At 36.3% G+C, this 24,183-nt stretch overlaps 1 protein-coding gene across 1 annotated transcript; it reads left to right on the top strand.

The window, feature by feature from the left end:
- The first annotated feature begins 429 nt into the window (after positions 1–429).
- On the top strand, positions 430–22,511 carry LOC112520412 (translation factor GUF1 homolog, chloroplastic). Its single transcript, XM_025128797.1, has 22 exons — positions 430–791; positions 1,785–1,961; positions 3,565–3,651; positions 6,212–6,268; positions 7,759–7,824; positions 8,036–8,098; positions 10,581–10,625; positions 10,982–11,082; positions 11,741–11,837; positions 12,026–12,097; positions 12,897–13,051; positions 13,157–13,214; positions 13,835–13,915; positions 14,002–14,088; positions 16,343–16,414; positions 17,781–17,915; positions 18,080–18,153; positions 19,330–19,417; positions 19,819–19,896; positions 20,618–20,693; positions 20,892–20,932; positions 22,131–22,511. The coding sequence occupies exons 1-22, from the start codon at positions 501–503 to the stop codon at positions 22,224–22,226; spliced, it is 2,097 nt and encodes a 698-aa protein (XP_024984565.1). The 5' UTR covers positions 430–500; the 3' UTR covers positions 22,227–22,511.
- Positions 22,512–24,183: the final 1,672 nt, after the last annotated feature.

Raw genomic sequence — 24,183 nt, 5'->3', positions numbered from 1 at the left:
TGATGAGAGATGGTCGCATATTTCCGATTGAATAGAACACAAGGTACCGTAAATCTATTTTTCTGTTAGGAATATTTTTTTTGTTCTATAAAAATACAATACTGACTATTTTATACTAATAATAACATATAATGTTTTTAAATAGATTTCGGAGGTGTTTGACATTGCTTATAAAAATAACTTATTGACTTATTCTGGTGTAGTACCGGTAATAAACACTTCTGAGTTTTTGGATAAACAACTTATACCGGTGTCAAACTGGTAACAAAGAGTTTTTAAAGAAATTAAACCATTCTAATTTATAATAAATTGAGTAGGAACTTTGTTCTAATTTATAATAAATTGAGTAGGAACTTTGTAGAAAAACGCAACGAAACCCAAACTCCCCGATTACTATTTTGTTAATAGTTTATTTTAGCAAAAATGCAAAAGATAGCGGGTAAGTCCCAAATTTGTGGTTTAAAAGGAACGAACAACGATTGCAACCACCCGCCGTGAGAATGGCGACGAACCTCAAACTCTTCTTATCCTCGAAACCACCACCGCACGACAACTACCACCACTGCACCAGAACCACCAACCTCAGCCGCCACCTCCTTCCATTTCCGGTCTCTAACAGAACATTTTGTAGTCTACACTCTTTTCGCTCTTCCAAGAATAATTCCAACGACTACAGTAGAAGTCGTCGGAGGAGCTATCGTGTGTGTAATAAGGCCGCGGACGTTCAGTCCAAAGATGTTTCTGACGCCGCTGAGGTAACCGTTCTAGCTGGCCGAGATCGTCTTTTGAAGGTAATATCTTCCACTCTCTCTGCAATTGGTCATACGGCTAATACTTTAAAACTAGGAGTTTCGTTGTATATACGTTTTTTATCCTTATAATGGACAAAGGCAAGGCGTTCTTCTCAACTTCTGTGAGGAATTAGTTATATTGTAATGGTAATGGATTGGTGATTGATGTAAGATAGTGAAGGAGGTTGACTTTGCATTTGGAGGTCCAAAAGGGTACTTTTTAACTTCAATTTGATGAGAATTGTAAGCATTTGTTAATTAATTTAGTGCACATCGAATTTACACTCCTCCATTTCAGTAACATCATATATAGCTTGACTTTTTGAGGTTTCATTGACTTATTTCAAATACAAAACTGATAGAATCTCGGAAAACTAGGCAGCAACACTGTACATTTGTAGCAGATGCTATAATATAAAACCTTCGTCCTTAAGTTTTTAAAATTTTTTCATATAGATTCTGAGATTGGAAGGTAACAGGTTTGACCTGGAAAGTCAATATGTATATTTTTTTAAGAAGGGAGTGTTCTATAGGAAAGTGTTGTGACATGTTTCTATCCTAAAAATATAGCAGAAATGATGCAAATACTCTATTTAATATTTGATTTGTACTAGATTTGACCTCAAAGGGCAAAATGTATCACTACATCTCTCTCTTGGGAACTGAGGAAGTTCTATCTAAGTACCTATTTGGCAGCAGTGGGTTACAAAATGAGAAGTACCGGTTTCCAACCACAGTTGGCTTGGTTATCATGGTGAAATTAATCTTTCAGGTCCCAAGTTTGATGTTTATTGTTCTCGATTAGGCCATTGAGAACCATTTATATGTTTCTGGTAGGCATTCTTGTTTTGATTAGATATAGGAAGGAAATTTTAAGCACTTCCATTCACCTCTTTGGGTTGAAATATTACACTATTACACTGGTTACTTTGTGGAGGAGTAAGGTTCTAATTATCGGAGATTTTAAAACATGTGATTTTGATTGAAGTGCAGGTTCCCACAGAAAACATCAGGAATTTCTCTATCATTGCACATATTGATCATGGAAAATCGACGTTAGCAGATAAGTTGCTGCAAGTGACAGGAACTGTGCCATCACGTGAAATGAAGGAGCAATTTCTGGACAACATGGATCTTGAGAGGGAAAGGGGCATTACAATCAAATTACAGGTTCATTTTCTTAAGCTCAACCCTTATACGTGAGCTCTTTTTACTTGGATAGAAGGTAGAAGGAATAAGGTCTTACAAAGTTCCATCTCATGCTTCTTCTATAAGACATTACCACGTGGTATTGTTACTGTTGTGAACAGGTTGATCCTCTTATACTATAAAACTAATTAAGATTTGTCCTTGGCTGACGTACATACATGTTATGTCATCATGATACGACCATTTTTTCTTTTTCGATCACAGAAACTTGGTAAAAGGCCAGCGCCTGGAAAAAGTTACCTTTATGAGTAATTTTGACCCATGTTTTAGTTGGTATTTGGAATGACATATTTTACCAGTAACTGCCTGATCCTGGCATGTTATCTGATTAATTTAGAGAGTACAGAATAGAGGGCCCAGGATACAAAACTGGGAACCCAAATCAGAATTTCAGGGGACGCATCATTACAGGAAAAAAGGAGAAACTGGACAGAGAGATAGAGGATAGAGAGAAATGGATGGAAAAATCCTTCCCACTTCATATCAACTCATAGTTGGAAAAATACATACTGAATCACAACTATATATAATGTACCATGCATGTGCGGTGCGGCTAACACACTCGGCATAGATGATGATGGACCAACTAGAGAATATGTGTAAGGTTAGGCAGGAATCACTCTATACCACATGATTCATCTAAGAAGCATTAAACTACTTTTTGTTGCTCAACACATTCAAGATTCTGCATTCATCTGTTCAACATTCAAGATTGAGAGGTACTTTAGTATTCAATAACATTTAGCATTCAGAAAAATAGAAAAAATAAGAATAGGTAGATTTGCAGAAATGGCACCTTACCTTTTATCTGTCAATTTTGAAAATCCAGTAGCATCATCAATTAGTGTCCTCATTTTAAATGATCAGCTGAATCTCCGAGAATAGAACATGGAGAAGTGAGGTCGCTTTTTGAGAACAGTTGTGGTCTATCTTCTCTTTCCAGAGTTGGACCTGTTATGTAGTCTCTTCACTTCTTATTAGGTTATTGTTTGGATTTTTGACTTTTCTGTTTGTTTTGATCTGCTTTTTAAAAGCCAAATGCTAATTTTACTTTTTCAAAAAGGCCCACTTAAATTCGTAAATGCAATTCAAGCTGTAATCAGAAGGTGTAACCTTGGAGTTGGGCACTGAAGATATAGGGATAGTAGTTAGTCAACTGATGTCAACTTCTAATCGCGAGTCATCTTGCTTTTTGTTATATCTTATGAACAGTTCGATAGATACCGGGGCCACTTGGTGGGTTATACTTTGAATGTGGGGTCTTATGGTAAATACTATTATACTTAAATATCAGTTTCATTAATTCTTCTCATAATTATAGAGAACAAATTTGATAAGTTAATAGTGGTTTTGGATAGAGAAAAAGGAAGAGAGAGAGAAAGAGAAACATGGTTTTGGGATGAGCCCTGTTATAACTAAGAGCAACAAATAAAACATGGTGTAAATAATACATTTCGTGCAAGGTGTAAAAGCAAATTTAACACAAAATTGATTCTTTTTATGTTGCCCTTCTTTGCCATTTTGATATTTCCTGATAAATGGATATTGCTAATATTTCTTTCAGGCTGCTAGAATGCGTTTCATGCATGAAGATCGACCTTATTGCCTTAATCTTATTGATACCCCAGGGCATGTGGATTTCTCATATGAGGTATGACAGGACATTAATGTACTGGAGTTAAATGGCTTTTTCTGGGATAAAGGAGTTAAATTGTTTTTTCTGGGATAAAGGAGTTAAATTGTTTTCTTGTTACACTGTCGGGTTAAACCGGTGGCATGTTGCCTTTTGGGGTTCGATTAGCATGCTCTTCACTATCTCATATCCTTTTAGTTTCACTGCTAAATCACACATGCTTTATAACATTACCAATTGCCATGCCAAAGTTATCTGACAATTGGAAAGTATTCTCTTTCATCAGCTTGCCAAGACCTGACCAAAGCAAGTGTCGAAGTCCCCTAGATGGTACTGGATACCAATTTGTAATTTGGAAGTAGGATAGGAAAGATCTCCCTGTTAGTTTTCGAATATCCCCATTGTTGTGGATGTTAAATATAAGATATGGAAGTCGAAAGGGCATCTCTGAAGGATAAAATTTGATAGCAGAAACACTCGAAGGAGCTTAAGGTTCAACTTAGCTTCATGGTCAAGCCTCCAACTGGTTCTCGAATTGCATATTGAGATTGGCAGTGGTAGCCTAACGTTAACATGAGAAGACAAAATTACTGATTATGTTATGCGAGTAGATGGCTTCCAAATTCCATCATTTCTTTGATTGGAGGTGCTGGAATTTCTAGTGCTTAACTGCTGCATGTATAGAGAGCTATACAACAATTCAAGTGATCATTATTACTCGTTAAAAGAATCCCAAAATTGATTTTTTAACTGATTTTAGCCTCTGTTGCAGCCTCTGTCCATATTACTACAATTTATCCTTGTTGCAGCCTCTGTCCATATTAATATAATTTATCCTTTCCATCATTATTTACTGAAACTGGTGGACCCAGGCAATGACCCATGAAGCCTCAACATAAATTGAAAGGGGGGGGGGGGGACTGAAGCAAGGCATCTGTATTTATTTTTGTGATTGGTGGAAGAGTACAATGGAGATATTTAAGTGAAATATATAAGAATCTCATAGGAACTTACAAATAAGTGAACCGGAGTTACCAAAAACTACTGCCTGCCTGGTGATTGAACTCGGCTAAAAGGTTATTATCATTTTTAGATTGTCATCTAGTCTACGTTTTCTTCATCTACTTCTGCAAAATCAGTAAGAACACTTATTGATTTACAACCAACCATCACTTTGAGAGACTGTATTCTCCCAAACTAAGGGGCCGGTTACCTAAACACTTACCTGGTAAGTTGTTATCGGTAAAATTCAACACTACCTCTTACTTACCAGGTAAGATTTTAGTCTACCAAAACGACATCGTATGTAACAATTTACCCGGTAAGCGCTTACCCTGGTAAGCATTTGGCTAACGGACCCTAAGTCACTGACTCACTGTGATTATTTTCTGCTCCACCTCACAACCTTGACCTCCTATTTATATTGTCGTTACACCGATTCATCCCAAACACCTATGACCAATCACGTTAGACTGACTCAACTAACAACCACTTTAATAGCCATGACAGAAAATTACATGACTGCCTCTGTATGTATTGCAATAATGCCCTTGCCATTATGATTTCCTTCTTCTATGATAAGTATACTTGACTTCTGGCCTAACATAAATGAAGGACAACAATGATGCATTAGGGCTCCTCAGTTCTATGAGGATTGGGGAAGGAAGTCTATATGCAACATTTTCTTTCCTTTTTGCAAAGTCTGATTCCATTACTTAAACCCTAGCATAATGATGTAACTCATCACCTTAAAAAAAGAATATAAATGATAATCAAATTGACTAACTTTCTGAAATTTGGAACACAAATGGAGTTCATAATTTAAATGGCTGCTTTGAGTGGGGGTTTATGCACAAATTGTGTTTTATGTACTATTTTGATGTTATAGAAATCAATGTCATTTATAGTTTAGTTTTCTGACCAGTGCATAATATTTACATAGCCTTACAGCCTAACTTCTGTTAGGAAAATAGGTAGCTTACCTCTTCATTTCAGTCATGCATTTTATTCTATGGTCCACGCTTTGAGCAGGTGTCTATTCCCCTGCAGATCATTTTTCACTTTGATGGTGTTAGAACCTCCATATTACTATTTTATGATGTGATATCTGCATAGTACTCCCTATCATACATTTAAAAAACGAGTTCTTATCGATGTTTTTCCAGGCTTCATACAGGAATAGCCTGTATTTTTTTTACCTTTTCATTATAGTCGCTTATTGCAATTTCTCATTTTTGTATTAACAAACGAGGACCTCAGATGTGTTGATCTGTGTGTCCAGGGCTCCGGATTGGCCAGCTTTCCAGGTAATTCTTAGGGGCTGGGAAAAGGCATTGGGTAAAGTTAGCTCCAAGATGAGTTATTGATGCTTGTTGAACTTTTCTCTTCAACTCCATGCACTTTCAAAAAACTTCACAACATAGGAACAAAGAAGGGCTACTCCATTGTAGTTGGCTGGCATTCCATTTTACTGAATTCTGCCTGTTTGTGAAATTTCTAGTAATTGTCAGATTTCTCTGTAAATATATGATTGTCTGACGAGTGATGTACAGTCTGTCTGCTCTTTTCTTGATTGCAGGTTTCTCGCTCTCTTGCTGCATGTGAGGGTGCTCTTCTTGTTGTAGATGCCTCACAGGCAAGTCTTTCAATTTTTTATAGAGTTGGGCCCTTTTCGCTGAATTACTTGTGCTATTATGGTCTGCCTTGGTTTCAAGACGTATCTTCTATTTTCGTGGATTCTAATTAATTCATACCATATCATGCTAATATTGAACAACAAGAGAACTAGTAGTGTTTGTGCTAGAATTCCTACACAGATCTTGGACTTTAAAAAATGATTGATTTTCTGTATGTGTATTGGAGAAGGCTGTTCTTTCAATAGTTTCTGCAGACGATTTACAGAGTTAAGTGAAAACTGACGTCGTTGAGCCTGGTTGCAACAAGATTGGAAGTCCCAGGGACGATTCTCGGAAAGGATCTTAGAATTTGTGATTTGAGAAAGATTATGAAGATGTAGACATGTTTAACTCGACTTCACTGAAAAGTAGAAGCATCACATTGCTCAAGCTAGCATATACAAGAGTGTTCAATTTCTTAGATATTCTTGTTCTCGCGTTACATTATGTATGACCAAGAAAGAACAATTCAAAATAATGTAGCATTACGTTAAATTCAAATGGCTAAACATTCTATATTAATTTATTATTTTTTATCATCAAAAGATGTTTCATTATTTGGCATACATCAAGCCAAAAGCAATTTAAAGTATTAAATACTTGAGGGCCAAGGTATCGGGTAGGGTGTGGGGCCACTAAAGGGCAGCATGCAAACCGTATGAATGTAACATAAAATGCAAATGTTGAGGTGGATGTCGGATTGTCGGGATACACAATGAAGGATGGTATTAGAAATGAGTTCTATGAGATACATGTTGTGAAGAAACTAAGACAACACTGTTGAGGCTGTTTGGGCATCTCAAGTGTGGAAATTCAAATGTACTGCTAAGAGGTTCTCTTAATTATTGCTTATGTGTTTAACTATTTTTATAGATTCTTTTGGCTCCATTTGTATCCTACTCCTCCTACCCCAACTAGTTTGGTTAAAAATCTTGTTCTTGTTGATAATCGAGGCCCGATTAGCCTTAACCATGATTAATTGACCTATTAGCAGTCCGGTAGATGGCAAGCACTTGTCACCTTTGAAAAACCAACCATGAGGGAATAATGTTTAGGCTTTCCCCCCAAATTTTTGCTGATATGGAATATCATGCCACTTAATAAAAAAAAAACAAGAACTAGACTGCAGATCATGAGGAGACAAACTGTTGACAGTATTAGAACAGTTATCCACGCTGTCACTATTTTATACAGCTATAACACTTACTGCAGCCACTGGGTGCTGGTCTACCCCTATTGCAAGCCCTACCGGAAACTTGCCACCAAGGCACCTTTGGTCACCACCACCCACTAAATAAATCTGATTTTTCCAACACATGTTAAGTTCACAAGCTCGTTCTTTTTTTCCACCTTCTAAATCTAGGATTGGAAGCTTTTACATGACGATGTTCTCTTCTACTTATATAACTGGTGGCAATTTGATTAGTGAGAGCTCAACCTTATATTGCAGGGAGTGGAAGCGCAGACATTGGCTAATGTTTATTTGGCCTTGGAAAACAACCTTGAAGTGATTCCTGTAAGTTGATGGCAGCGTGTTCTTTGTTTGTCTACCATAGATTTTAAACATGTTTATACGTGTATTTTGAATTCTCGCTCTCTGCTTTTACATTTTATTTTTGTCCTCCTATAGGATTTATGTCCTAAATCATGGATGTATAGTGTAACAGCCTCTACTGCTGATATTTAACCATATTATCCAACACCTTTTTTCTTTCTCACGGCTACAGGTGTTGAATAAAATAGATCTTCCAGGTGCTGAACCAAACCGTGTTGTTCAGGAGATTGAAGAGGTTAGTTCACAGGAGGCAATTGTGTTTGTTTTTAAATTTGATGTGATTTTGCTTTAGAACATCTTTTCCGTTAGTTATTTCTGTTCCAATATAACATGTAATGGAAACTGCTCTATCTAATAATCTAAATGTGTTGAATATTTTGCAACTAAAATTGAATGATCCCATATCCATACACTACAACATAAGGCTATAGAAACACTTCAAATCCTTAGGATGTCGATCTACAAGAGTTTGGATGCAAGTGATGGTCTCCTTTGGTCAGATGTGCGAGAAGCAATGTGAGATAATTCTGAAATTGGGCCAAATACAAGGAGGAAAAGTGACTGCTATAGGGATGATGATGAGGTTGGAGATGAAGGGAAGAAGGAGAAGATGACCTAGATGGAGTGTATATATTAAGTGATGTTGACTCAGATGTCGAATGTGTGGCCTGTAATTAGCTCATTCGTGGACCTTACAAACTCTTCTATTATTTTGTTTGTGTGAGACTTGATTTGCCCGACTTGATGTTAGTATTAGATCATATGTATTACATATTTAACATATTATGTTTTGCATGTATATAAATGTTTTCTTTTATTATATGAACTACTATTTTCCACTACGTAACTGCTATACCCAATAGAAATAGAAGGTTTTGTATGAAAGGGTAACAAGAGTGCAACCAATCGACAAGTGATCAACTTTTCCATATGAACCTGGTTTGATGATGACAAATAACAAGAAATTGAAGTTAAAGCTTACTGGAAAAAATGGATTCATATGAAGTAGGATATCTTAATCGCCATTTCCCCAAAGCATGAAGCACAAATACTATTTAACAATTGTCTCACATTGATACATGATGGTAGTAAGGAAGGTAACAGAGAGGGAGAGAATAAAAAAGAACATCGACAAGAGAAGAGAGTCTTCTTATGGAAAGCGTATCTATTAGAAGTAGGATACTGATCATTTTTAATCGCCATTACAACTATTATAAATAAAACAAATATATAATTAGACACTTCGTTGTAGCATTAAGTCTCATAGAGATCTACTTGATCTAAGATACTAGAATCCTAGATTAAACTACATCAAACTTCTCTCTAGAATAGAAAGGAAATTTTGCTACCAATAATTCTATGAATTTCATCCCGATCTTACAGATTGCTGGTAACTAGAACTCTGATGCTTGATGGGTTACAAGAGAGAGTGGATGTTAGCTGCAGTAAACTAAAGCGCTAACATGCAAAAATGTCTCAAGTTGGGAAGTGGCAGCATGCCAATCTTGATAGACGAACGAGATCTGAACTTCTGATCAACCTCCTTCCATACCTAGATCAAATTATTGTGATCCACAAAATGACATCTAAGTTACTGAACCAGAAGGCGAATCAATCAGTGTTTCCTTGTGATCCGTTTATGCAACCAAAAACAGATGGCAACTGAATGAGCAAAACAAATTCAGCAGAGGAAACAAATCAAAGCAATCGACCTCCTAGAAGAGTTGCAAATCGGTTGAGCAGAAACAAAAACTTTAGGAAAAACCAAAACAGGAACACCTCCATGGAACACCAAACAGGCGTAACTGATCAGAGTCAGTGTGCACAGACTAAAATAGGAAGAGGGATACACCTCTGCAGGAACAAACTGAAAAATGATCAGACAGGATATTGGGAGCCAAAAACCATAATAGAGCTCCTGTATGGCCAAAAGACATCAGACAACCGAGAGAGCAGACAGGTTCAGTCAGCATAACAGATCACAAAGAGCACACAGTATGTCCACTGAGACTAGTTTTATTGGTGGTGGAAGCAAAGCTCTCGTGCATTTGTTCAAGTTTTGACATACATATCTGATACCATGTTAAGATATTAGAACAGAGATGTACATGTTATTAGAATATGGGAACAAATACAAGGAGCCTTAGACCAAAGACAAAACCAAGCGTGGTTGGAAACCAAATCTAACCTTAATGCAACTAGGAAATACCAAGCCTAATGTAACAAGGAAAAGAGTTGGTAACTTTATATCTTTTGTTCTCTCTTTCAGCAAGATGGTTTATGTTGACTTGGTTTTGGTTCTTGAAGAGTTGGTGCATATTTGGTTTTTGAAAGTAGTTAATTGGGTTCAATAGCTCTTGGACCATTTTTTGTAATCCTCTGACTTATATAGATATCTGATTCCCTTGTTTTGTGTAATATACAGGGGTATGTCTGGTGTTAATGTAAAGTCCTGTTTTTACAATGCAATACCTGGAATTATCCAAAAAGTATGAAACTGCGTTTTTTATTTTCCTTCCGTTAATCTTCTTCGGATTATATTTTTGCGGTTTCACTGTGGTGATCCTGTTCTCACGAGAACTTTTAATCCTTTGGTTTTTGTGTATATCTTATTTCTGAATTTCACCATCTTCACTTAGTCTAGTTGTTGCTCTTGTACTAGTTCATTGGAGCTACTTGGGCTCCTCACTATCTAATTCTTTGTATTTCTTAAATAGGTTATTGGTTTGGATTGCAGCAATGCTATTTACTGCTCAGCAAAGGTTAGTTAATATAATTATCCTCTGTAACATTTGACATCGTTAGTTTAGAAGAATGCTAAAGATCAAAAGTAAAATAAGTTTAGTCTAGTCTACAATGTGCAATTGATTTTATTTAATCAAGAAAAATGAAGTTCTTCAATTTCTTTTTAATCGAAAGAAGTCTCCTTCCAACTGTCCAACGAGTCATCCACTAAAAGTATGCATGCTAAAGTTTCAGTCAACTCTTGCCAATATCCATTCTGGGAAATCATCAGCTAATATATTCCTAAAAAGTTGAAAGAGGACTAAGTGATAGGGGCTTGGTGAAATCTTTTAAGATGTTAATTGGTAACATGGAGACTGTTTGTTTGTTACAGGAGGGAATAGGTATAAAGGAAATACTGAATGCAATTGTTCAGAGGATCCCTCCACCACTTAATTCTGCTGGAAGACCTTTGAGAGCTCTTATATTTGATAGGTATTAACTCTTTCAGCATTTTACAGTCCAAATGTTTGATAGCTTAATCGTCTTGTGTCTCTTCATTATTTTGTAAAACCAAAAGCTTGCTCTATTAACATATCTTTCCATAGCATTATGCCAAGTATGAATTCATTCCCAGTTGACCATGTAGAAGACAATGGTAGAGTGTGATTTAATTAATTATTCTGAAGTTCTGCTTTTCATAGCTGCTAAATTTGTTAGTTTCAAGAGAAATAAATTTGAAATTAATGCAGGGTGTGACACATAAACTCAGTGCTGATGCAGTGGGGTTGGTTCAGATTATGAACTTAAAACCTTAAACACATGTCCTCAGTTCATCGGAATTTTCATTCTGATCAACTACGTTACTTAGCGAGTAATCTGATGAGTATACTTATGTATGGTCTGCACGTCAATGTCCATGACCATTGTATATTAGATTGAAACTTTCAAGCATCCAGTACACTTCTTCTTGAATGACATATGTGCTATAGCACATTGCAGTGAGATCACACTGTGATCTCTCACCACATCCAGTTTCATTACTTTTTGATGTTAATCATTTTACAGCATGTGATCTTTTTTCTCTACTATCATACTTCATACTTACAGGAACAGTTATGTGAGTTATTGTTCATGTCTATGAAATTTGCAGTTACTATGATGCATACAGAGGTGTTATTGTATATTTTCGTGTTATTGATGGAACTGTAAAGAAAGGTGACAGAATTCTTTTTATGGCTAGTGGGAAGGTAAAACCACATACTTCAACTTGTCTATTTTCATTTCTGATAATATATGTGCTTCCAGGTTGTTTAATCTGATTGAGTGAAAACTGCAGTGCTTATATCTCTTGGTCCTTGCAAGAGACATAAGTTAGCTGAAAATCTTAAAGGTTGTCTTTTAGGTTTAATTGTTGTTGACAAATGGCATGATGCAGGATTATTTTGCAGATGAAATTGGAGTTCTATCTCCTAATCAGTTGCAAGTTGATGAACTATATGCTGGTGAGGTAGGAATACATTTTAATGCTACTAACTTGGTGTTCTTGATGATAATATTCTGGTTTACTTTTATTGGCCTGTCTTGCTAGGCGATCCTATCGTGATTGCTGGGGGATGATGTTTGCAATTATCTGTGTTCTTTTCTTACTACACCCTTCGTCTACAAGAGAAAAAGAAAGAAAACCCTCCATTTGTGAAACCCCTATTATCCTAAAAGAACAATATGATGGTCAAACTTTAATTGCTTATAATAACCGTCACAGTTAACCTTTGTATGGACGAAGTATACCATCTCAAAGGATTTTTTTGTTCATCAAAGGACATATTATTCACTCACGAGGAGATAAATCCAAGGATGTAAGATCAATGCTTGCCTGTCATATGACTCAGTTCCTGATATGTGTTGGAAAATGTTCCAAACATAGAAAATTATCTTTTATAGCATAATGTAGATTGACGTTCTGATTTATCATTCCTCTACGTTGAGCCTAGGAGACCCAGGTTTGCCAAATCTGGTGTTCTCCTTGTCTTCTTTTTTTTTTCTTTCAGAAAGGCTGCTGACTAGGTTTTAAAATGATAACCAGACATTACATAGGAGATCAAAAGATGTTTTGGGGATCTATTGACAAAAAAAATCGATTAGTGACCAGTAACACTATTCTTTTAGGTGTCCTTTAAATGCTATTTTGTTTGTGGCTTAGTTATAGTTGGTGATACTGAATGAAATGACTTACTAGAAGGTTATTTCATGACTTACATTGTGAATTTGCATTTCTTTGTGTCTTAGTGTTAACGTTACTGTTTCAGGTGGGATACATTTCAGCTTCAATAAGGTCAGTAGCAGATGCTAGGGTGGGTGACACCATAACCCACTATAGTAGAAAAGCAGAGCAATCACTGCCTGGATATAAAGAGGCCACTCCAATGGTGTTCTGTGGCTTGTTTCCTATCGATGCAGACCAGTACAGCTATTTTCTTTCTTATTACTTACCTCAAAAGCTACATTGCTATGGCACCTTTTTACCTTCATCTGTGATATCATTGATTGGTATCATTCGTTGTAACAGATTTCCAGATTTACGTGATGCACTGGATAAACTGCAGCTTAATGATGCCGCATTAAAGGTAAGTTCTTCGTTTGTGTGTTTGTGTTGATTTGCCACATTTGTTGTACTGAATGCAAATGAAAATGTTTGTTTCTTAAGACATCACTATATCCCCTTATCTGAAGAAAAAAATGTGATAAAAGACAATTTGGCTCTTTTCAAGATCATTTATTTCTTAATTTAAATGTTAATCTGAAATCAGTATGTTTCTAAACCAAAAATATTGTCATTGCAATACTTCATATTGCATCATTTATCGATTCAGAAACTACTGAACTCTTTCTTAGAACTGAAAAGCATATTACATGCCCAAATAGCACTTCGAAATCAATATCTTGTCTCTGTTGCACATCATCCTGAAATTCAGGATTCTTCACAAGTTTTATTTGTCAATGCTACTTTCGTCAATGTCTGCTGTGCATCATGCTGGTGGTCTAACATGCTGAACCATCAAGCATGGCTGATCTTACTGTCAGCCTGCAGAATTTACTATTGTATTTTATCCGAGTTCTATCTTGGTAACCCTTTTATGCATATTACCACTCATCTATGTATTGGTTATCTAACACAGTGGCTGTGCTGTTTATTTCTATTAGTTACTAGGGGAATTGTGTTTATTGTTATCTTTGATTTTTCTAGTTTGAGCCAGAGACGTCAAGTGCTATGGGCTTTGGCTTTAGATGTGGGTTCTTGGGCCTTCTTCATATGGAAATTGTTCAGGTATGGGTGATGTCTTTCATCGATGATCTCTATAATCAAGTTATCATAAATTTTATGTTCATGGATACGATGGTTTTATTGCACAGGAAAGACTTGAACGGGAATATAATTTGTCGCTAATAACTACTGCGCCAAGTGTTGTGTACCGAGTGAACTGCACCAATGGTGAAACTGTGAGTTCTGTTCATTATATCTTCTTCTTTCCCTCCATTATGTTCTCCTTCTCCTTTGTGCTATATTCTAATACAATTGTATGTTCATAGAAATGCTTCCTTATGAAAGGACTATGTGCTTATGGACACAAACTGTCTTGGATTAATATACTTGATATATTATAGACAGGAAACACCATCAATTGTGGTAATCGGTTTTAATGCATTTCAAGGTCAAACTCTCTTATAACTCAGATGCTCATAACTAAATTGTGTGTGTTATCTTATGAAGGTAGTCATTTGATTGCAAACATACTGTTGGTTAAGTGAGTTGCATTTCTGTCATTTGATCACATTTCTTATGCAGAACTGGAAGTTAGTACAACTCCAACAAAACCTTTGATAGTTTATATAATGCTGGAGGATGCGTCAAAATGCTAAGTTATGGACATTTGCATACTTGAACTCCTTACAAGTATTGATATGTTCTGAGAATGTTCTCTCTTTCAAGTTGAGAATGTTATCTGCTAGCATATGTATGCCTGTGTGGATGTTTGGATTCTACAATTTCCACAGATTGCTCTTTGTTTATGTTGTTTATGGTGCAACTTGAGGAGGATGTTAGAAGTGATACTAATATTAAGTTTGGTTTTTTAGAGTTTGGGTTAAGTTTTTTTTCCTATTTCATCTGGGGTTATTTTCGTTTTTGTGTGGATTGAAGAGTCTTTTTACACATGTTTAGTGTATGTGTATATATGCATGATCTCTTATTTGATATAAGTATGCTTTTGAACCTTGATCGTTACATGGAGTCATAGCCAGGTAGGGGTTAGAACTTGAGAGAACCCTAAGAGCCATACTTTTACCTCCAGGGCACGGGGCCTTCAATGGCCCATGGCAGAGCCTTCCGAGTTTCTCTTCTATTCTGTATTGCTACTACACACGTTGGCGGAATGTATTTTGTTATGCTAGCCGTTTCCAGAGATTCATATTTTTGTTTCAAATCTGTTCAGCTCTATTTTGCAGATGCTGTTTGCTGTCACTGCAATCTGCTCCAGTTGGGTCCCACTGCTATTCTTTCTTGGTCTTAAGAACGTGCTGTCATGCTTTCTTTTTCTGTTTGCTTTGAAGTTTTTCTACTGTTCTAATATGTCTCTGCTTGATCAGTTTCCAACATGTTTCTAGTAATTCAGTTTTTCTGCTTATTCAGTCTTGGATGCTGTCTGTTAGTAATTAAGTTTTGGTTCTTGGTGTCAACAGAAAGTTTAGTCCTGAGCCGCGTTAGGGAAGCTCGCCATCATAACTTTTACTGCCTCTTCTACAGAGCTGCTAGTCTTCTTCAGTTGCAATACGTCTAGGACCATCACTTATAGGAGCTAACAATAGTTTTATGTACAAATCCAGGGACTCATCTGTCATTCCTCTAAAGTGGAGGATCCCAGTGTGTCATTTCCTAGAAGTCAAGGGGTCTATTGTCATCCTATGGAATTCAAACTCCAAAAGTAGGGTTTTTATCTGACGGGTCAGTTCTTTAGAGATTGATATTGGGGATGGACACTTTCTTTAGGTTGATAATGTGTTTATATCTAGGTTGAGGTTGTTTGCTTTGTGGATGTTGAAACCATCTGTGTTGCCTGCTAATGTTTTCTTGACCCTAGTAGTGATTCCAGAAGGTCTTTCAAGTTTTCTGTGTAATCACAATGGGAAGTGAAGAGTCTTCCAATTATGAAGTTTGGGTTCTGATATGTCTTCTTTTTGGTAATTGTGGGTGTTCGGGGTAGCTTGCGTGCACCTCGGCTAAACCCATGGGATTCTGAAGTTAACAGCCAGGCAAAGCCTCCAGTTGTCCAGAGGGGATTTGAACCGGTGACCTGTGGGGAGCAAACTGAAGGTCTTACCAAGCTGCCCCTCGGGGTTGGGTTCTTATATGTTGAAGAGTGTTATGTTCCAAGCCGAGGAGGATTAGAAGTTACAGTTTATTCGGCGTAGATTTAGTAATGTTCTATTTAGCATCCTTCCACTATAATTAAGTCTGTTTTTTGTTTTTGTTTTTGATTTTTGGTTAGAGTTATTGTGCTTTAAGATTAGACCAGTCTATATAAGTGACATTTCCCTAAATTTTGTTTATCCAATCCTGTTCTCCATTTCCCTTTGTCGTTGTACTTTTTTGCTTCTTGCAGATTCAGAACTTATTTTTCCTGTTTCTTTTCTTTTGCTTCGACACTGTTGAGTATGCATTTAGTTTCATCTGTCCTTGTTCTCCCCACTTGCTTAGGTTGAATGTTCAAACCCATCATTACTTCCTGAGCCTGGCAAGAGGAGGTCGGTCGAAGAGCCAATTGTGAAGGTTTGCCACTATTTTATAGTTTTCTCTCTTATGGTATTGTATGTTCTTGCTTAATCTATGATTTATAAATGATTTTATATTAAAAATAAACCCATCGCCGCCTCATCCTAAGTATAAAAGAAAATGGATAAGGTAAAAACCTAATCAGTTCACTATTTTACAAAATATACAAGATAAATTTAAAGGCAGTAAAGAGCATCTCTTGAAGAAATTTGCTATTTAAAGAATCTTTTAATTGATGTGTGATAACCTGCAGAATCTGTGTTATCAAGGTGAGTTTTAAACTACCGTCGAATATAAACTGTGAGTTTTATTAACCTGTTATTATAACCATAAGTTTACAATCTGTTGTTCAATTCTATAATATTTATAAATGATTGAGATTTAGAAGGGATTTGGTGGAAGCTGCTTTTAAACAGTTTTGAAAGAAGTATTTTATGGTTCAAAAGATTAGAACCTGTTTTGGGAAGATTAATCAGAAATTGTTCTTTAGAAACAGTTTTAAAACCATGCCCTGTTTGGGAAGAACAAGATGAGTTGAGCAATTTGATCTAGAATAGAGTGTTCTTATGATTTGAAAGGTTTGAATATAAACCTATGTTGAAGAATATGATTTGGATAAAAACTATGAACGAGGTTCACTCTGACAGAAAGGTCTGTAGCCTATCATTGGATGAAATAGTTCATCTGAATTTCAGGGGAAATAAGGATGGTCGTTGTGTGTGTATGCATGATATAACTCTTGCTATTATATCTAATAAGATTACAACATATTGGAGTTCTCTCTTCTTGGTGATTTGAGGATTCAGAGATGTTGTTCTTATTGGAAATAGTAGTATTGATGTTATGGTAAGGGGAAAATATGGCCTATGGTCATTGGTTTTGGCAAAAAGTATTTTGGTACAGAAATGTACATTTGATGAGGAACCAGAGAACCTCTGGTTCGTCCTCACTATTGGACCATAAGGTTCTTGTTAATTGATTTGATGATTATGCAAGTTTTTCTAAGCATACTAGTTGGACCAGAGGCTCTGTATCTCTTGATAAGAGCTTCTGTGTCAAAAACATGTTTTAAAAAGTTTTCAAGGAAAGGAATTTTATACTTAGTATTTTATACGAAAGACAGACCAGAGGGGCTCTAGTCGACTCGCACGTTGAACCAGAAGCTCTGGTTGGTCATAACTTTTGAACCAGCAGCTCTGGATAGTACAACCAGAGGCTCTGTATGGCTATTCCATTTAATAAGGCTATCTTATTTGATTAAAAGCTTAGCAAAAGAACACTAAGGAATTTATATGAACCAGAAACTCTGGTTAGTACAACCAGAGGCTCTGGTAAATCTTAATGGCTTATATTCTTTCTACAGATTGAGATGCTCACCCCAAAGGACTATATTGGTTCACTCATGGAACTTACTCAAGAACGACGAGGAGATTTTAAAGAAATGAAATATATTACGGAGACTAGAGCTTCACTCACCTATGAGATGCCACTAGCTGAGGTTATTCCATGATATAAATCTAAGATTCCTTGTCCAAAGGATGAGATTTCGAAATCAAGAGTCTGTTTATATTTTCAAACCACTTTTTTTTCTGTAAAAAGGTCCACTACATCTTGCCTTATGATTTTCTACTTAAAATCCAAGTGCCATGTATCACTTTTCAGATGGTAGGGGATTTTTTTGATCAACTGAAATCAAGAAGCAAGGGCTATGCTAGTATGGAGTATTCTTTTATTGGGTAACCTCTATTTAGTTGATGTAGTTATTTTTTTTAATTGTATGACCTTAGCTATTACATGTGTTTGAGTTGTGGGGTTCTGTGTGTGCATGTGGGGGGGGCCCTAGGGTGGAAGGGACGGGGAACGGGAATGAGGGGATTGTTTAATTTTGTCATGAGAAGCCTTTTCTGAAGCAATATTTACCTTGTAAAGCCAAACCAAAAACTCGGTGAGTCCCACATTGAGTAGAGTCTGGGGAGTGTAAGATGTATGCATACCATAACATTGAGGGGTCGAGTCTGTAGAGTGACTGTTTCTATAAAGACCCCCGGCTTGTAAAAAGTTTTAGAAAACATTATTTAGCAAGAAATGAGAAATGTTTGGTTAGTTAGACAAAAGTTTGCAATATAGGAAAGAGATGAAACATAAATGCTAGAAAAGCAGGTACTTCGTCCTTAGTCCGTTTAGTGGTTTAGTACCTTGGCCTATGCTTTGACTCTCTAACCCTCCCCCAACCTACGGCTTTGGTACCTATCCAACCATCCTAGTACGTCGATGCCTACCTTTTAACTCTCTAACCGTTCCAAGCCCCCAACTACCTCTCCACCCCCTCCTCATCATCCACTTAAATGTTCAAGGATGGTTGATTAGCTTTGGTGTTCCTGGATGCAGTTGAATTACTACGTTATTCAAAATATTTTGCTTTAAGCCAACACATGTTGAACCAAATTTTGCTCAAGAAAAAGTATGCCATCATAATGTTTCACACATGTAGCTTGAAAAGAACTTGATATGTAACGACAAGGGTGGTGCCTGATTGGTTTGAGCTTGGCTCCAAAGGTCGAAAGTACCTGGAGGTCCCAGGTTTAAATCCAAGGAGGAATAAAAATCCCCTTGTCGCCATGGAGGTTCAAATGCGGTGACTCCGGGCAATCTGCAAAGCAGGTGGTCGCCATGGGATTAGTCGGCTCGCATAGCGGGTTAAATATCCAGGTTAATAAAAAAAGAACTTGATATGCATCCATCTATGAGATAATTAAGAAATTACATTTGGTAAATTAGATCATAACGAGCATATGTTTATGTTTTTAGAACCAGATATTTAAGAAAAAATATGCCATCAATTTATAAATGGAAATGCAGATACTATAAATCTATCTAATGCAGTTCAATTTATAATCTATTTGTGACTGCAGGTACAAGGAAAGTGATTTGATAAAGCTTGATGTGTTGATAAATAGTGAAGGTGTGGAGCCTTTGTCGACAATCGTACATAGAGATAAGGTATTTTGGTCATTTTCCCTTCTTCAAATTGGATCGAGAAGATGAAAGGAATGACTTAGTCGTATGTACATATGTTCTTGCGTAGATTACATTAGATGTGATACAACTGCAGTTGCACTGAAATTCTTCTGTTTATCTTGATTTGGATTTAAATCTTAAAGTTTCTTTATAATCCATTTAAAGATAATATATGAAATGTGTGCATCATTTCTCAATCTTCATACATTTTTGTGGGGTTGTAGAAATTTTGAGTATCAACCATATTTGCACTGCCCAGTAGGTCTTAGAAATTTCTACCTCTTAGTATGCTCAAATTGTTGATGATAAATGTTTTACCAATTTGCTGCACCTTGTTCTTTGACAGGTTATAATGATACAAACTTATTTTCTCTTTTTTACAGGCATATTCTGTGGGAAGGGCTTTGACTCAGAAGCTAAAGGAACTTATACCTAGACAAATGTTCAAAGTGCCCATCCAAGTAAGGCTTATCTATCATATATCTGTACCTGGGAAATACTAATTGGACTTTTGGTTAAGCTACTTCCAATTAATAATATTAATGCCTATAAAAGTTAATTTAGTGCATAAATGATCAATATCTTAGTTTTTTGGTTCCCTTCAAAGTTATTTATTTAAGAGCTAAGCCATTGCCATTTACGATGCTGATAAACAATTGTCCCAGCTGTATAACCATAGATGTGTCTACCAATATATGCACCTCCACATGTGTGCTTGTGTGTATTTAGTATGTAAAATTGGTTTGAATTGGCTATTTATTCATCCACAATAATATCATGTTGAAGATTGTGATACAAAACAATAAAACGCGAAAACCCTAGAAAGACACCAAGCACGATTGTGCACAATGATAAATTATGCAATAGAAACTTTTGGGATTTTTGGCAAGGCTGTGCCCTATAATAAATCCGAAATTCCAAGTTTCTAGCATTTGGATCGTGTTGGAATTTGTATGGCTTTTAGTATAAATATAGCACTTTGCTTCCCATCTGTTAAGAGCGCGAAAATAAGGAGAGAACTGTGAGGATTTGCTTCAATAGCTTTGAGAGTTCAAATCACAGTTAGTGATCTCGGTTTGCAGTCCTAGCTTGGTTTTCGGTTTCTCCTTGGTGGATAAAGCTTTTCCCTTTTGTGTGTGAACGAACATCACTTTACTTATGTGGTAATATTTGTAATACCAGGCATGCATAGGTACTAAGGTGATTGCTAGTGAAAGTTTGTCGGCAATTAGGAAAGACGTCTTGGCCAAATGCTACGGTAAGTGTGCATTTAATTTTTTCTAGCCACTAATGTTTCATAGGTCTGTTTTTATTTATCTTGTATCTTCTTTTCCTTCCGGGAACAAGAAATGCCTTCTTTTATTGATCGTTTTGTTTCTGTAGGTATAATGTTTTAGTTAGAATGAAGCTTCCAGTTACATTTAATGGTAATGTACATCTCCTAATTTCTTTGTAGGTGGTGACATCTCAAGGAAGAAGAAATTGCTAAAGAAACAGGTAATTGTTTGTTTTTTCTTTGAAGGCCATGTTTGATTTTTTGAGATTTGTTGAATGTGTTGTTCTTCTTTTTGACATTAGCATATATAAAAGTGTATTATTTTGCTGTCATAAAACCTTCAAGCAAGACAACCACTCGATAGCCAAAGTATTTACTTGTCTATTATGGAAGCATGTTGAGAAAATAATACCCGGGCTATCGACCTTATGCGAACAAAGGGTATGGGAACCCCTTCCCCCAAAAAAACCCTATGGGTGAAGCAAATTACCAACATAATTAATGCTTGATGGAAGTGGTATTCTCATTTCCAGGGAAATTGTTACTGTATTTACTCCCATCCTCATAGTGTCTGCCATTTGAAGAATGTCTTTAGAGACAGCAATCTCCATCCCCAACCTGGAATCAGGGATTTTTCCCGTCTACGCAATTGCATTTTGTATACATATACAATGACATTTATAGTATAGAATAATAAAATTGCATAGCTTTAATCTTTAGTCAATCAAAACTTAAGTATTTTACTTGCGGGTGAGGGCAGAGGCAGGGAAGTGAACTGCGGAAAGTAGGAAAAATTTAGCGATTTCTAGTAAATTTTTTAAATATTATATTCATTATATATATGTAATTTATACCATATAATTTCTGAAATATGGTGACATGAACACACATGCGCAGGGGGCAGGACTCCGCGCGACTCGCGTGAGAGGTCACGTCTCTTTTTTGTGTGGTTGACCTGGGCACGACCTCCACGTCGCGTATAAGTCTCATATAGGGTCTGTGACGGGATATACTGGGTTTTGGGGCTCATTTGAGTGTGGAGGTCAAAATACATTTGGGCAAACACTTTAGGCAATCTCCCCTCTCCTAGTTCGAAGTAGATAGGTTTGTTGCTTACATTTGTGGAATGTAATCCTTTGGGTAAGCATTCTGTGTAACCTTCTACTTATTTTAGTAATATACATCATCTAGGCCTCGTTTGGAGGCCATGGAACATCATTATATCTTTGTGTTGTGGCTTTGTTGTGTTGATTACTTGTTATTATTGTCGATTCACACCGTATGTTGTTCATTGATCCGTATTGTTTCCTCATTTCTGTTGTTGGGTGAGTTACACACTTTTGACCTAACTTTTGGGGACCTTGTGTGTTTTGGCTATAAAATCCCTGCAATAATTTGTCATGTACGGGTTGTCATCAGGCTGCAGGAAAGAAAAGAATGAAGGCGATTGGAAAAGTCGATGTGCCTCAAGAAGCGTTTATGGCCGTGTTAAAACTTGAAAAAGAGGTGCTATAAATAATCGTATACACGAAACGGCTAGCAAGTTGCAACACATGTACATTGTATCTGAATCACTGCCAAGGTAGAAGTGAAAGTTTACTTGTTCAATCAACTGATTTAGTGATTAGAAAATGTATATCAAGTCTCTTTTTTTAGGGTTCTTACAATTTTGAAATGGAAGGAATATCATATTCCTCTATGTTTATCTTGTCTTTTCCCTTGTTTTCTGTACATGAACACATATGCATACACAAGCTTCAACCCAGGAATACTTTGAAGTTTGAAGTACAAATTTTTTCTTTAAACCGGGAAACTTTTTTCTCTCACATTTTTGGGAGTCGGAGGTCTTCACGGAAACAATTGCTCTGTTCTTTTGGGTAGAGGACAGGTCTGTGTATATCATATCTGCTTCCTTCGAGTGGGATATACTGAGCATATTTGGTTTAGTTTTACAAGATGTTTATGCCATTTTGATATTTATATTTACCCAAAGGAAGTATTTAGTTTCATATTGTCGAGGTAAGAGAAACCTTGCAATCAGACACATTTTGTGTCCACTGGCACATCTGTTTATGTACCTTTGTGTACAGAATACAACATGATGTTGGTTTTGGATGGAGAAAGATAAAGAGTAATAATATTTGAGATGGATGCAAAAATTTTGTTTAGAGGTCAAGTTCCTTATTTTTATTTTAGTGGTGGGGAAGAGATGTCTTCGATCAGTCAAATTACAAGAATACCGAATAAGATTAACGAATAAAACTGTTAAGAAGATTTAGGGGCCGTTTACCAAACACTTACCCGGTAAGTGCTTACCGGTAAAATTTAACACTATTATTTACTTATCGAGTAAGATTTTAGTCCACCAAAACGACATCCTATGCAACAATTCACCCGGTAAGCTCTTAGCCTCTTACTGTGGTAAGAGTCGTCGCACTCACTTACCGGATAAGACTCATGGTCTTTGTCTCGCACTTGCCGGGTAAGATTCTTGGTCCTTACCATATTCATCCGGTGAGATAACGCGACTTGGTAAGCGCTTACCCTGGTAAGTGTTTGGTAAACGGCCCCTTAGAGAACTTTGTAATTGTATTATTTACCTTGTATATGGCCGAGTTGGTGATTATGGAGTGATTTAATATAAGAAATTTATCATCTATTTATAATACTTTATGAAACTATTTTAAAAAACACTATTCAGTTATTTATAACGACGATATTTAAATATTTATACCACAATATTCAACCCTGTTAGAAGCTAGAATAATGGAGACACCCTTAGGTTACGTTTGGTTTTTCGGATTCTGACGAATATCTGATGAAATTGAAATGGTCAATTTTGTGGACCAAATTCCATGTTTTGTTTGCAGTGGAATGAAATTGAATTCCAAAGATTCCTTTATTTGTCGATTTCACCATTCATTTCACAAAACAGATGGAATTGAAATCCATTCCATTTAAAAAAAAATTTAAAATGACAAAAATACCCTCATTACATCTTTAAACCCAATGGACATTTTCTTAGATCCGATTTTTGCATCATCTTCGAGATCGACCAAGTTGATGGACGTTTTCTCACTTTTGCTTCATCATTACTCACGATCGACCAAGCTGCTATCTCCTCCTTGTTTAGGGTACGATCTATTTGAGTTCTTGATTAGGGTTACGATCTATTTGGTTTACAATTTTGCTCACTATCGACCGCTGATATTTCCTTCTTGATTAGGGGCACAATACATTTGGGTTACGATCTATTTGGGTTCTTGATTAAGGTTACGATCTTTTTGGTTTTTTGATTAGGGTTACAACCAAGTTGTTATCTCCTTTACGATTTTGCTCAGATCCTGATGTTTTGGGTTCTTGATGAAATCTGAATGAAGTGCAAAAGTTTATCAACAAGAACCACATCCTGCTTGATATTATTCATAATTAAAAAAATTCACAAAGATACATTAAAAAGGGTATTTTTTGT

The sequence above is a fragment of the Cynara cardunculus genome, assembly GCF_001531365.2.
Source record: "Cynara cardunculus var. scolymus isolate 2C chromosome LG 10, CcrdV1, whole genome shotgun sequence".
Lineage (NCBI taxonomy): Eukaryota > Viridiplantae > Streptophyta > Magnoliopsida > Asterales > Asteraceae > Cynara > Cynara cardunculus.
The sequence above is the reverse complement of the archived record's forward strand: the minus strand, read 5'-3'. Positions and strand labels throughout refer to the sequence as shown.